At 54.2% G+C, this 15,436-nt stretch overlaps 1 protein-coding gene across 2 annotated transcripts; it reads left to right on the top strand.

Moving 5' to 3' along the window:
* Positions 1 to 6,356: 6,356 nt before the first annotated feature.
* Prrt4 (proline rich transmembrane protein 4) lies at positions 6,357 to 15,147 on the top strand. 2 transcript variants are annotated; one of them, XM_041675689.1, is made up of 5 exons: positions 6,357 to 7,008; positions 7,116 to 7,220; positions 7,548 to 7,673; positions 12,881 to 13,107; positions 14,142 to 14,344. In XM_041675689.1, exons 1-5 carry the CDS (start codon positions 6,357 to 6,359, stop codon positions 14,214 to 14,216), a joined length of 1,185 nt encoding a protein of 394 aa, XP_041531623.1. In that variant the 3' UTR covers positions 14,217 to 14,344. The 2 variants fall into 2 exon arrangements, with proteins under 2 accessions (XP_041531623.1, XP_041531624.1); XM_041675690.1 differs by having other exon boundaries at positions 12,881 to 15,147.
* The last annotated feature ends 289 nt before the right edge of the window (positions 15,148 to 15,436 follow it).

Below are 15,436 nucleotides of genomic sequence, written 5' to 3'. Positions count from 1 at the left end.
TGAGGCCAGCCTGGTCTACAAGAGCTAGTTTCGGGACGGGCACCAAAGCTACAGAGAAACCCTGTCTCGAAGAAAAACAAAAACAAAAAAAAAAAAGATCTTTCCTGGTAAGACACCTCATGGGCTACACAGATTATTAGAAATGGGTTAGATCAATATGTAAGAGCTATCCAGTAAGAGGCTAGAGCTATGGGCCAGACAGTGTTTAAAAGAATACAGTTTCCGTGTAATTATTTTGGGGTAAAGCTAGCCGGATGGCGGAACACAGCCCGCCGTTCATTACTACAGGAATGGGTTAGGAGGGGAGGTGCTGAGGAGGTCCCCAGGAGGGAGGAAATCAGGATGTTCCACCAGGATCTGCTCAGTCCCCTTGGAATGGGGACAGCGAGGAAGGAAAGGACATAGAAGGTGGTATCCCACAGAGCTGGGGATGAGACTCGGAGATTATATTGAGTGACAGAGAGAGAAGTGAAGATCTACAGGCAGTCTAGCTGCTTCCCTGGCTGAAGTTGCTGCAGCTTCTCAGGGAATGCCTGCTGGAGCTGGGAATGAATAGGGAGAAGTTTGGAGGGGAGGATCTGGGTGATCCAATGGAGAAGGGACTGGGTAGAATCTGCTGAAGCAGGTGGTCTGTTACAGAGTTGGGGATATGACTGGAGGGGAGGTGAAGATCTGTGTTTGCCTTCCTGCTTTGCTCTCTGAAGTCCTTTGAGCATGCCTAAAATTGGAAGGTCGGGGTGAAATGCTGATCACAAACCCTTAGCTTGGTTGGGTGTAGTGGTGCACGCCTTTAATGCCAGCACTTAAGAGGCAGAGGCAGGTGGATCTCTGTGAGTTTGAGGTCAGCCTATTCTGCAGAGCGAGTTCCAGGACAGCCAGGGCTACATAGAGAGACCCTGTCTCTAAAATACAAAAGAAAACAAAAGCCCTCTGAGCTCGCAGGTTGAGTTTGGTACTGTATGGTGATCCAGCTGGGCTGACTTTGAGTCTCTGAAGAACTCCTAGGTCAGCATCATTGAGTTTCTTCTTGGTTTGTGGAATGCTCCAGAGCAGAGTTTTCCAGTCTCCAGCCTGAAGAGAAAGGGATCTGGTTGTATGAGAAGAGAAAGGGATCTGGTTGTATGAGAAGCCTCAGGATCTCTGCATTCAGCATTCCAATGACACCTGGGCACTAAATCCTTTTCTTTTGGGAATGGTGTCTAAATTCCTAGGATGCCCAGGGCTCTGCCTGTCCAGTGCATCTTCTCAGAGGACAACTCCACAGGCCCTACTGGGAAGGATGGACCGTTTCTTGGTGATTCAGAGTTAGGGAAGAGACCCAGGGATCTAATTGTGGTTTGATTGGTCTTTCCTTCAGTCCAGGCTCCCACAGTTCCTGAGGGTTTTGGATTGCCAGTTTCTGTGCCTTCAGAGAAGAATGTGATGTAAATCAATCTGACTCTCAGTTTCCTTTCTGCCAGTTAGACACAGCTTTTTGCTCAGGACAGCTAAGTCAGTAACGCATGACTGCCTGCTGTCCTGCCTCAAGAGTCCTGTTGCTTTTATCTCCTTTCTTGCTCTTTCCATCCTAAAATCTTCTTATTAAAGTTTTAGTATGGTTTTGGGAGGGAATGAAATTAGAGGAATGAATTCGGTCACCATTTTAACCAAGAGTCCTACCCTCCCTTTTCAATATCTTTGTAAAAAATATAATTCTTGGGACCAACCCTACTTGGTCATGGAGGATTGCAATTTGAATGTACTGGAATATGTTTATTTCTGCCTTTTCACTTAGAAGCTTTTAAGTGAACATGATTAGCAAGAAATAGGCTTTCTGCGAGGGAAATTTAAAGAAAATGTCTCCAGTGGGACAACTATTATTACGCATATGAAGAAAGGAGAGGCAGAATCTTAGTATGTCGCCTCTAGGCAGCCCCTAGTGGACAGGGCAGCGGGGAACAGAGTACTGCCTTCCCGTAGGGATGCAGGCGGCATGTCTTTCCCAGTGTTTTGTTTGGGGACTCAGAATAAATCCCAGACTCCACCATTGGCTGACTGTAAGAGCATGTTTGGAGGCCTGCTCTGATCTGGTATCTGTTGATGGGATGAGCTCCGTGATCAGAAAATGAGTCTCAGATGCTTTTCTGAAATGTGACACATTGCCCACCCGACTCCACCATCCTTCTCACCCTACCACCCCTCACCCCACCACCCCTCACCCCACCACCCCTCACCCCACCACCCGTCACCCCACCACCCTCCTCACCCCACCACCCGTCACCCCACCACCCCCCACCACCCGTCACCCCACCACCCTCCTCACCCCACCACCCCTCACCCCACCACCCCTCACCCCACCACCCCTCACCCCACCACCCGTCACCCCACCACCCCCTCACCCCACCACCCTCCTCACCCTACCACCCGTCACCCCACCACCCTCCTCACCCCACCACCCGTCACCCCACCACCCCCTCACCCCACCACCCTCCTCACCCCACCACCCCTCACCCCACCACCCCCTCACCCCTCACCACCTCACCTCACCACCTCTCACCCCACCCCCTCCTCACCCCACCACCCCTCATCCCACCACCCCTCACCCCTCACCCCCTCACCCCACCACCCTCCTCACCCCACCTCCTCCTCACCCCACCCCCTCCTCACTCCACCACCTCCTCCTCACCCTACTCCCTCACTCCACTCCTTCACCCCACTCCCTCACCCCACCCCTCCTCCTCACCCCACCACCCCCTCACCCAACCCCCTAACCCCACACCCCCTCACCCCACACTCCTCTCACTCCACCCCCTCCTCACCCCACCACCCCTTCACCCCATCACCCCCCCCCCCCGGCCAAATTACTATGCTAGGTCTCTGCTTCCCAGGGCAGGAGTAGATGATTCTGTCTAACTTTTTTTTATTGAGACTGGTTCTCATGTTCCTTGGGCTGGTCTCAAAATCCCTATGTAGCCAACCAAGGCTAGCCTTGAACTTGGGTCCTTTCACCCTTACCTCCTAAAGGGCAGGGTGACAGGCCTTTATCATCATACCCTGCAGGATAGGGAATTCTTTTGTGCTTTTGTCTCTGTCTGGTTAGTTGGTTGGTTTAGTTTTTGAGAGATTCTCAACCTGTAGATCTGGTTAATATCAAACTTTCAGTCTTTCTGTCTCCCAAGTGACAGAATTACAGGAATTTGTTATCATGTCTCTGTCTGTCTGTCTCATTGTGTGTTGTCTGGTTTGGTCTTGGACTTAGGTTCCTCCTTCTTTCACCCTCTTGAGAAACTAGGATTACTTAATGTCCATGCAGTTTCTCCTTGCTGCCTAGGTAATTCTTTTTTTTTATTTTTTAAAGAATAAACTATTTTATTTTTATTTATTTATTATATTATGTGTATAGCATTCCTTCCACGTGTGCCTGCAAGCCAGAAGGGGGTGCCAGGTCTCATTATAGATGGCTGTAAGCCACCATGTGGTTGCTGGGAATTGAACTCAGGACCTCTGGAAGAGCAGTCAGTGCTCTTAACCTCTGAGCCATCTCACCAGCCCCTGCCTAGGTAATTCTTAAACACCTCGCCCAGTCTACCTTCTAAAGCAGAGTGAGGGGCAAATGGAAAGGAGGTTTGGGGTCACACTCAGGACTGCGACCCCACAATACTTTTTCCCTCTGTGGCTTGTGATCCCCGATGAGGGAAAAGACTTAAATTCTCCGTGGTGCCTGGCACACAGTAGGACTGATGTCTGCAGAACAGAAACTTTGGATAATGTGTGTAGTCCGGATTGGCCTGAACATCCCATGCAGGTGCTCAGTCTTCCGACACTTCTGGGAGAAGGAAAACGTGAAGGGATTTAGAGACTCCAGACAAATAAACAAGCCGCAATCATTTAGTCAGTACTACAGCCTTTTCTGGCTTAGTGACAGCTCAGTGTTGGTCCCCACACTGAGCTAGCCTCTACCTGGCTTCTCCTGCATTCATGTGAGGCTGGGTGGTCTCCTCTCTCTTACCAGAGACAAGCTGTGATCCATCTCGCACTTGTCTCACTATTCTTTCTCACAGTCGTTTCTGAAGCTGAGTATTTTGAAGAGATTTGAGGGAGAGAGAGAGAGAGAGAGAGAGAGATGTTATGAATGGGAATTGAATTGACATTTGGCAGTTGGTCTACCAAGCGTAGGAGGCCACCCTCGGTGGTTGTATAATGTTTGCAAACCACCAGGTGGTGGAGAAGACGAGCATAGAACTGAGCAATCTTGGGAAATTTGGTAAATTCTGAGGACTTTCTTTATCTGTCTCTAAAATGGGAACATAGTGTTGTGATGCAGTGTTTTACCCATTGTAAGGCTTAGCTGAGAGGATTTTATTGCAAGGCTACCGTTGCATGTGTGCATGCACACGTGTGCATGTGTGTATGTATGTGCGTGTGCATGTGGTGTGTCTGTGTGTGTGTGTGTGCTCGCGCGCGCGCGTGCTCGCCCAGAACCCTCACCGGAGGGTGTTTCCCCAGAATGGCGAGCTTGTGGGTGTGTGCGCTGGGCGGCCCTCTGAGCGTGTGGCTGCCAGCGCCTGGCTGAGAACCAGGCGCCGGTTCTCCGGCCGCTGATTGGCAGCGCTGGGTGAATGAGTGCGCGTGGGGCCGGGGCAGCAAGGCAGCGGTGGCTCCGCGCTGCTGTGCGCGCCCGCCTGCCGACCGGGGTAGGGGCGGACCTCGGGCAGCGGACCGCAGGCGAGCTGGGAGGAGGGAGAGGAGGGCGGGCGCGGGAGGCGGCGGGGAGGGCCGTGAGAGCCCGGCTGTCGCGGGGCCCCGGCGCGGGTGTTGGGCCGGGAAGCCGGGCTCACAGCCAGGAGGCGGCGCCACGGGGAGGGAGCGGAGTGCGGAGCACGAGCGGAGCCGGGCAGCCCACCGCCTGCTGAGAACCGCTGTGGGTCCTAGACCGGCCGGGGACAGTCCCTGAGCTTCGGGTCGGCTGCGATCGCGCGGCAGTCAGAGGCTCTGGGCTTGAATCCCCGCACTGGACGCAGCGGAGATAGGGCGAGACTTGCAGAGCCTTGCCCAGCTGGGGCCCGCTGAGACAGAACGCCCCTTCTCCCGGGAGTTGGCCCCGAGGACCCGCCGGAGCGAGAGGAGCAGGTCCGTTAGTCCGGACTGGGGGAGCGGGGGTGTGGTGTGTGCGCAAGCGCGTGTGCATGTGTGCCTGCAAGGGGTGGGTGTGTAAGGGGCGTGGGGGATGATGGAGATGATGGTGTGTGGTGTGTCAGTACAGTGTGGTAGGGTTGTTTGTGCTTCTGACAGCAGAGAAAGAGGGAGGGAGGGAGGAGAGAGAGAGAGAGAGAGAGAGAGAGAACCCATGTAGGAGGGAAAGGGGCTCAGCAGGGTGGAGCGTGTGTGTGTGTGTGTGTGTGTGTGTGTGTGCGCGCGCGCGCGCGCAAGAGTGTGTGAAGGGTGTGTGGGTGAGTGTGTCACGGGTGCTAGGTGAGGCTGTGTGTGTGATGTAAGGTTATTGGGTGCACGTGTGTCCCTGGTTCACCCTCCCTTCCTCCACCAGATGTGTTCTGGGGAGGGGGCAGTAGCCTTCCGCAGCTGCCCTTACCCAGCTTGCCTGCCTGATATCCTCTCCCAGGGAGCCAGAAGGGGTTAACTGGTCCCTCCCTCAAATACTCCTAGGGTCAGGCGGAGGGTAACAGCAGGCCAAGCCCCCAGAAAAGGCTCCCAAGATCAAGGCCAGCTAGTCACCCTGCTTCCCTGGCATAGCCTGAGTAGCCTTCCAGCTCAGATCACTCTGGCTCGTGTTCTACCCTTCCTGAGGGCCTTGTGCTCCAGTGCTTTCTCTCACTGGAACTGGAGATGGGGGACTCAACAGGGAGGGTTTGCTTTTTTTGCCGCCGTATTACTGGAACAGTGGTTGGCACACAGTGGGTCTCTGTAGATGTTTGAGGGAGGAAGGAAGCTGGGCGCTGGGGAGGTGTAGGGGGGAAGGTGGGGGGGGAGTGGATCTGCATCTGAGAGGCCAAGTTGATTCTCTAGGCTCTGGTTAAGGATGCCTATACTGCCTATAGTCAGACTTCAGTCCCCCTTGTGGGAAGGCTGGGTACATGTGGGGGGGGGGGTGTGCAGAGAAGAGCTTTGTACTGGAGCCTGCAGGTGGTGGAAAGGACTGGCAAAAAGAGTTGCTCCTCTCAGCAGAACCTTTTGCCTCTTGCTCCTGTGCCTGCTTCTCTGTGATTAGAACCTCTGCCTAGGGCGTCTGATCTGGGAAAGGAAGAGGGTGGTAGAGGCCCGGGCTTACAGGACTTCTCCTCCCTCTAGGACCCTTGAGCTCACCAAGTGTCTAAGAAGTGAGCCTCCTGCCCACCCAGGCTGCTGCTCCAGGTGGAGCCATGGCAGCCCACTGCTGCCTGGAGTTGGGGTTGTTCTGCTGGGTCCTGCTTGCTGCTCCTGTGGGTCCCCAGCCTGCTTCCTCTGCGCCCGGTGGCCCTCTCAGCACTCTGACCCCACCACCCCAGAGTGAGGCCTCCATTCTGTCTATCAACCTGGGACTGAACTTCAAATTCCATCTTCGGGGACCTGCTGCTGTCTGGGGGAGCCCTGTCACAGAGACTCACCCTCTTTCTCCTGGGCTAGGCCAGGAGTCTGAGGGAGAGGTGGAAGGCGACTTGAGGACTGATCCCCTTTGGGAACTGCTGGTGGGCTCTCCTGGGAACTACCTCCCCGAGTGGGGTTCTGCTGATGGCAGCTCCACACCCTGGGCCTCCTCCCTACCTCCTGAGTCCATATCCCCCCTGTCAGGGCCCACCAAGCGGCCCACTGCTCCCTCTCGGCCTAGGCTGGGCACTGTGACCTGGGCGACTGCTCTGACAGCTACAGCACCTCCAAGCAGTCCTCCCAGGCCTCATCAGAGTGAGCTCGAACTGAAGTTTGGTGTGGCACTGAGAGCAGGTGCAGCCCCCACTCTGGGTCATCGGTCACTGCCCCTACTGCCCAGCCTGCGGGCCAGCCTGGCAGAGATTGCTGGGCGCCTGGGACCCTTTGGTAAGTAGCCACCCCATGTGAGGCGAATCCCTACTGGGCATCAGTTGATAATATCCGCTATCCACTAGTAGACAGGAGACAGCTTCAGCCCGGACTCTTTTTGGCAGGGTTCTTTGGTACTACTCTGTCTCCACTCCGGAATTTCTCAGGCCACAATTTCCCAGGCTCAACAGCACAGCCAAGCTCTGCTTCTCAAGTGTCAGATTCTCCAGGTGAGAATTTTGCTAGTGTTATTAATTGTAATGTAAATATATGTGTTTTCCAATGATCTTAGGTGACCCCTGGGAAGGGGTCGAGACCCATAGGTTGAGAACCACTACTCTAGGTCAAGGGCTAATGCTCCCTGGAGAAGCAATCTCAGCTATATTGACTCTTATTTGGTGCCTGCAGTTTAATTCATGGTTTGCATGTGGCTACAGTTCCTGGGGCAATGATTTCCTTGGGACAAGCTCTGGAGGAAGATAGAACTTTCTCCAGAGCCCCCAAAGCCACTGCCGGCTGGTAGGATGACACTTGAGCCCTGTATGCTCCTGTTACAGGACTCTTTGGTACCACTCGGTCCCTACCCCCTCCTCTTCTGGAAAGAGAGTTCTCAAACTCAAGCCTGCCAGATTCAGAGGCTTCTGCAAGCTCTGCCACCATCAAGACATCACCAACGCAACATGGTAAGCACACAAGCCATTTGAAATAGACACGCTACATGTCACACACTCAGCAGTGTCCCGGGGCCTTTCTGTGTCATTGTCTCCATAGCCATACCACAGTTCACTTCACCATCACCATGAGAAATTATACCTTAATGATCTAACAAGGATTGGTTGGGAAGATGCCACATGGCGTTAGGTGAGGTTCTCTGAGATGATTGCTGCCATAGGCAGAGCAGGACAGGAAGAGAAGCCAGGGCTGCTAGCACAAGAGTTACTTCATGATTTCCACAGCATTTCCACTCATCCCAGCCTCCACGCTGGGTGCCTGATCTTCCTTCCTACCACCGTTCCACCCAGCCTTGGGGTTTTCTCCTCTGCTGTTTGATCTGCCATGGCATGCTGTCAGACCTGGGCAGAGCTGAACCCTTCACAGAGGACACGTTAAAGAGGAGACCATGAGCAGACAGATGCCACCTGCGGTCAGGGAGCCTTTCAGAACAGGTACCTAGACAGGGGGATGTGGAGGAAGCATTTGCCCTCTTTCTTTGAGCCCAAGTCTTCTCACTTATCCAGTGTCTGATAATGGTACATGGGTTTTTTGTTTTTGTTTTTGTTTTTTTTTTTTTTAGAAACACTGATGTCTCAAGACTGTGTAAACCCTAGCTGGATACCAAGTAGAAACTCATTAAACAGTAGCTTCTTAACTTGCACTGCACCCCAAATACACACTCAGACTCAGCCTTTCAGATACCCCGGCCTTGACCCCACCTGATGATGGGATTAACAGAGTTCCCAGGGCAGAGGGCACAGGTGCCCAAAGAGAGGCTCTGATAAATGAGGCCGTGGGCACCACGAGGAGGGACTCCTAGCCCACCTCTGCTCTGCTGAAGACTTCTGGTGTCTGTGAAGCATCTAAGCCACCCTGTACTGTGCTCAGTTATGGATGCCCTGGCTTCCTGACCATGCACTGTATTTTATGGCTGTCTTCAGCCATCGTCACAGTGGTCCCTCTGAAGTGTAGAAGGAACGGCCACTGCCCTGTGGAGCTAGAGTGGAGCGGTGGCAGGATCTGCTGTGGGTGGGGGGCAGTTCTATGCCTCAGGGGATAGATGCTGGCTGGCATTCTGTCAGCCCGGGTGACAGTGCTGGCCAGGCAGGTTTAATGAGTCTGGACAGTATCAGAGGCAGTCCAACCTCACAACCCCATCTCCCTACCCCCGCCTCACTGGTGGCTGCAGGAACCCAGGCTCTTCTTGCTGCTTCTCTTACATAAACCCAGAAGCCTGGGTCAATCCTTGCTCAGAGGGGGGGGGGTTATCTTCATTTTTTTTGTGTGTGTTAAGATAGGGCTTCTTGTAGCCCAGACTGGCCTCAAACTAGCTTTGTAGCTGAGGCTTGCTTTGAACCCCTGATCCTCCTGCCTCTACCTCACAAGTACTGGTATTTCAGGTGTGTCCTACCATACCAAGCACCCAAGGATCTTTCTAACTGAAGTGACATTTACCTTGTGCCACATAGACATAGGGCTGCTTTGCACTGGGCCCCCTTTTCTTGGACCATAGCTTATATTCAACCCACCTACACATTGACAATTATGGGTTCTACCGTATCCAAGGATTTCAGGCCCATTGATAAGTCCTCCCTGCTCTCTCTCCCTCTGCTCCCTGACCATACAAGCAGACCTGGGCTAATCCCTGGGACATCTACTTATTAGATATTTCCAGTGTCACTGCTAAGAGTATCAGTCTCCACAATGCTGGGGTTGAGGGTAGGGAGAAAGACGCAGCCAAACCCTTAAATGGGCTGCAGCTTCCAGCCTCCAGAGTTGATTCCTCGGCCCTTTGATCTTGGTGCCTGGTGGATAATCAGACCTGGCTTTTCCAGGACCAAGCTTATCCTCTCCCATCCCCCACCTCGGCCAGCCCCACCTCACCGATTACTCATGTTGACATCCCATCTCTGCTTTTCTCTCACCCCTGAGGTCAAGGGGCCATAAGGACAGGGTGGAACCTCCCCTGAAGGGGTGGCCTGCTCAGGATCTATCTCCTGGGAATGCAGGGAATATGGGAGCTTTAGGGAACACTCAAGGCTTTTTGTTTCATAGGGAGATACACTTGGAGAGAAAAGAGATGAGGTCAAGTGGACTCTCCACAGGCAGAAGCTAGGTGATCTCCTACCTGCCTCCATCTACACTTGGCCTAGTGGGCTCTCTGGGCAAACTCTGGTCCTCAGGAACGCTGTTCCAAACCCAGAAGTCTGTCTTGTCACTTGAGCTGTCCTTGTGCTTTGATTTTCTGCGCTGCATTTTGTAAACGTTGACATTTGCCCTACTGACCATCGTGTTTGAGGACACGGGTGAGACATGGGGTTCGTGTGGCCCGTAAGTGAGAAGTGGATGTGCTCTGTGTGGTGAGCAGGGGAGAAGCTGAGGATGCCAGGCTGGAGCCCACTATGGGCTCCTGGGCAGGGAAGGGCCAAATGAAACCAAAGTAATCCGGTGACTTAGTAGCAGCTGGTTGGATCAGGGCATGGGAAGGGGCCAGAAAATGAGGAGAGGGGTTTATTAGTTTGATGTACCGACACAAGGCTGAGGCCTCCTCTGACCAGCCAGCTACCTGTTCCCAACTGAGTGGGTGTTGGGGAGAGTTTAGATCCTCAACCCAGTGTCCTTCAAGCAACTCAAACTGAGATAGTAGATTGACATTAACTCCCTGGACTTCTGTCTTTCTAAGCACATTTAGTATGTGCTAAGGCGGGGCTGGAGAGATGCTTCAGTGGTTAAGAGCACTGGTTGTTCTTCCAGAGGACCTGAGTTCAATTCCCAGCACCCACATGGCAGCTCACAACTGTCTTTAATTCCAGTTCCAGGGGACCTGACACCCATGGCAAGATACCAATGTGCAAAAAATAAAAATAAATAAATTTTAAAAAAGGATGTGCTAAGGCTTTCCACATAGATCAAAACCTTAAGTTGTTAAACCAAGAACTAATCCACAGGGCTGGAGACAACTCATCACTTAAAAATACATACTGCTTTTGTAAAGGACCCAGGTTGATTCCCAGCACCCACACTGGATAGCTCACAACGATTCATAACTCAAGCTCCAGGGCATGTAACACCCTCTTCTGACTTTTGTGGGCACATGTACTCAACTGTAAAAAACCCCCAACACACGTAATTACAAATAAAATAGCTCCCGAGAAAAGAACTAATTCGAGGCCAGAACTGATTGCACGCAAACATAAACTGATGATTGGTCAGAGGTGAACACTAACTAGTTCATGACGCTGGCCAGAATTCCGTACTGATAAAGTTTTCCCGTACACATCTCATTTACCTTCACGGCTGTTCTGTGTAATAGGCAGTTGTCCCCAGTTCCCATCTGAGGCATGGAATGGAATGGGGACCAGAGTGCCTGCTGCCACTTGTAGCTGGCAGGGAGGGTTTAATTTGCTGGTTGCTACCTCCATGCCTTTCCTAGCTGTCAATTCTTCTTTCCTTCTCTCTCTTGAGCTGCCTGGGACTTCACTCATTTTTCTTCGGTTTAGTTTTGTGATTCCCAGCATGAGGGATAAGAGTCGGGGGTGGGTGTTCCTGGTTTCCCTCTATCATCAGCCTGGGCACGGCTGGGGGTAGAGTGTAGCTACCAGAAGCCCCTACTCTTCAGCACACACCTATCTCCTGCCCGCCTTACATCCCCACCTCGCTGCCCCTGTCCTTCAATGCTACCTTTTTCTTCCACTGCTCTTGCCTGCAGCTGCCTGCTGAAACTTTGAGGTGCAGGAAGAGATCAACTTTTATTGCCTCCCTTTCTGATTGGCCATGGAATGATCTCTGAGTCTAACTTTTTTTTAAGCTCCTTTTGCAGCAGGAGAGCAGAACCAAGGGTCTCAATCCTTTCCCCTCTTCACTGACTTCCCTTCCCCCAAGGGAGGTGGGAGATGAAGGGGCTAGAGCATGAGTTAGCAGACCCCAGCACGCTCAAGGAGCTCACTTATTTAGATAGCATGTTACCCCACTATGATCTCCCTGATTTTTCCTTTTGGGGAGCTCAAGGCCACCCTCTGAGACCCAGAGGAGTTCATCCCATACTATCTTGTATAAAATAGGAGTAGGATAAAGAGACATACATAGCAAGAGCCTTACACTAGAGGGTATGAATGTGGTTCCGTGGCAGAGCATGGGGATCAGAGGAGAGAGTATTTAACATGAGCCTGGCTTAGTAGTTTATGCTGTAGCCCCAGCACCCAGCAAGATGCGGCACAATGATTGTTGTGAGTTAAGAGGGCAACCTGGTCTACAAAGTGAGACCCTATCTCATAAAAATAACAAAACAAACAACAAAAAAGTCTTGTGGATAAGTCAGGTGGGAGGGGGGTTACTGCCTTTTGCTGGCTAAGCACTGGAGTGTAGTCTGTGGGAAGGACACTTAGTAAAAAATTGTGTTCTCCTTAGAATACTAGGGCAGGGGAGTCTTCTTCCCGTTCTTCATGTGCACGCATGTGTTCATGCATGTTCAGTGAACAGGGACAAAAGAGTATTGAATAGGGACAGGTGAAGGACTGTTCTAGTCCTAGACGTGGTTAGGAGTCAGGTGTGTGTGTGTGTGTGTGTGTGTGTGTGTGTTGGGGGAAGAGAAGCCTATTGGCACTGTGGAAGAGTGTATTGTGGGAAGGGATGCAGGGTGATGCTCAGATCTGTGTTCTGGAACTATGACTGTTTGGGACCTTGGGAAAGTCCTTTTGCAGAACTTCAGTTTCTTCGTTTGGTAGACAGAGGATTCTATTAGTGAATGAAAACGACTCAGTGTCTCCCACATGCCGCCAATCATTTAAGCGTGGAGATTCATATGTGTGCGAAGGAAACGAAAACTTCTTTTGTTTCGTGGGGATTGTTCTGGAGGGGGCAGCCACACAGTTCCTTCCAGTTGCAAACTTCAGTAACTTCTTAAGGTTTTCTTAAGAAAACCCCTCCCCCAGCCCAGTAAAATCAAGAAGCAATGGGAGGGTGAGTAGTGGATGGATGGGAGGAGAGTGATCGCAGAAAGCTTCAGCCTGGAGGGTGGGGTTCTGGGAGGAGAAGGGGAAAAGATGAAAAACAGGCTCCTTAAAGATGTACTCAGATTTCTAGCTGAGGGCTGGCAGCGTGTGTGTTGGGGCGGGGGTAGGGTGGGGAGGGGGAGGCAGGCTGCTAATGGCTTCAGACAAATATCTTCTGTCCACAGACTCCACTGTCTCCACTTCTGTTCCATATGAACCCTTTCCTGCCAGTTCCGGGAACCCTTCAGAACAGCCTGAATGTGAGCCAGATTCTTGTCGTGAGCCAGACTTGCCCGATGACTTGGGGCAGCCTCCTGCCTCTGCTCTTCCACTTTTCTTCTTGACCCTGGAGGCCGATTGGGCAGAGGCCAAGGCTCGCTGGGGCCTGGCCTGGGAAGCCCATGTATATGGGGCAGGAGCGCTCTTCGGCCTGGTGGCCCTGCTGGCTCTGTTGGCTCTGGCCCTTTTGCCCTGGCGTTGCCCTCCCGGGACCCCCTGCCTGGCGTTGCTGGATCTGCTGCTGCTTTCGGCCGGGACCACTCGGGCCTTCCCTCTCTTCTACGACGCCTACGGGCACCGCGACCGGCTGCCGACCCTCGCCTGGCTGCTGCTGCAGGACCTTCCACAGCCCTGCCTAGCCGCAGGCCTGGGGCTGGCTTGCCTGCTGCTGGCCCGGCCGCGCACGCCGAGGTGCCCGGCCGGCTTGGCTGCGCTGCTGCTACTGGGGCTGGGGCTGGCGGCCGCTGCCACCCTGGGAAGCGCCGTGCACCGGCCACTGTGGCCGCTGCGGCTCGCTTCCCGCGGGCTGCACGCTTTCCTCGCTGCCTTCCTGTCGGCGCTCCTGCTGGCCCTCTCTTGCTGGGGCGGCCGCCGGCGGCGACCCGGAGCACCCCTGGGAGGGTCTGGCTTCAAAGGCGCTACGCCTGTCCCGCAAGTGCGCAGCCCCTTCGCCCCGCGGGAGTCCTGGAGGCGCGCGGCGCGCACAGCCCCGGTGGCCGGTACCTTTGGGCTGCTGAGCGGAGCCCTGCAGGGCTACGAGGTGCTTCACGCCCTGGGCTACGGCACCCAAGCAGGTTTGGAGGGGCCTTGGCCCTGGTGGGCCTTCCAGCTAGGGCTGCGTCTGGGCGAGGTGGGTGTCGCGCTCCCCTTGGCACTGCTGGGCCTCTACCCCACGCTCTGCAACCCGCGTGTGCCAAGGCGCTGCTGGGCCAAACTCTTCCGATTGTCGCCAGGACACGCTGCTCCGCTGCTGCCAGGACGTTGGGTCCCTGGGGCCCGGGACAAGGAGCCCCTGGGTAGCGCGATCGCGCGTGGGGACGCAGAGCTGCTGCAGCTGTGTGCCCTAGCAGGCCCGGGGCCCGACCTCCTACTCCAGGGTGGCGGGTGCCGGGGCTTCGAAGGTGCCGGAGCCAACGCAACTCAGTCACCAGCCTCCTCCCCTAGCAGCGATTGCACGGTGGACTTCCGCCCGCCCTCACCGATCAACCTGCGGCGCAGCATCGAGGAAGCCCTCTGCAGTGAGGCGCTTTTGGCTCCTGGCCTCTTTCAGGGAGTCACTGCCTTTGGGGAAGCCCTACCTGGACTCGGCCTCTACCGCACCGTCTCACTGGGGAACAAGACAGGAGCCGGACCCAGTGAGAGGTCGGAGAAGGTCCCTGGATCCCCAGCGCCTCCTGAGCTCCCTTCTCCTGGGGCCTGGCCCGCAGGCAGCAGCGCCTCATCTGGCTCTCTGTGTGGACTCTCACGGGACAGCTCCTCCATGCTTCTGTGTTCCAGCCCCGACAGGCCTCCGCGCTGTCCGCTAGTCTGCGTTCTCAGTCCCCCGCGGCCGTCGGGAAGCAGCCCCAGCCTCCCAGCCTCAGGATCCTACCAGGCCCTGTCCCCACCCTCCCGTGACTCCCCTGAACATTCTTCTGAGTTGCAGGCTGAGGAGGCTTTGCTGCATGAGCAATTCCTGGATGCCTGCCGACAGATTGATGAGCTGAGCGTGGGTAGCGACACCATAGACCTGTAAAAAGGCGGCTATCTCACAGCCAACCCGTTTGCCCCCGCTTTTTTTTTTTTTTTGGCTTCTAATCTGCCCAAGACCTGCACACTGTAATCATTCCCCAATTCTGCCTGGTTCAGATACCTCTTTTTGATTCCTCCTCATCCAGGGGCCCCTGGGTGGGTGAGTCAGCAACCAGGTTCTGTGGATTGGGAATCAGTGCCAACTTCTCTGGAGCCGTGGGTGCTGATGCCCTCAGCTGCCATTTTAGGCTGGCAGGGTCTCACTTTCCTTGGCCTTCACCAGCAATAAAGCTCCAAGGTGCTCCACTCCTGACCAATCCCACTCCTACCCCGGTGCTGAGTGAGACAGCGATCCTCAGAAGTCCGAGGGCCTTGTCTGGGCTCCGTACCCACTTGTGCCATCCTCCTTCATGGTACCATCCCCTGTAGCTCATCCAAGAGAACTTACAGCAGCTGGGTGGGAAATGGGCATTTTCAGAGTCGATGTATCAATAAAATATTTTCAGAGGACATTGCTTCCACCTTCTTGGAGGCGCTTAAAGGGAGCTACAACTTCAGCAGCTCCACCAGAAGCGGAAGTGGAGTGGGTCTGCCTCAGACTCCCGGGGACCTTCCCACAAAAGTGAGGATTCTTGTGGTGAGCGAGTCCTGAGAGCAACCCCTGGAAGCTGCCCATCTGACTGCCAGGCTAGTCTTTTCCTAGAGAATACCGTCCTGAGAGGTGGGGGCAG

The sequence above is a fragment of the Microtus oregoni genome, unplaced genomic scaffold, assembly GCF_018167655.1.
Source record: "Microtus oregoni isolate MIOR12 unplaced genomic scaffold, Mior012 000026F_ref0000081, whole genome shotgun sequence".
NCBI classification, from domain to species: Eukaryota; Metazoa; Chordata; class Mammalia; order Rodentia; family Cricetidae; genus Microtus; species Microtus oregoni.
Note: the sequence above shows the minus strand (reverse complement) of the source record. Positions and strands in the feature narration are given on the sequence as shown.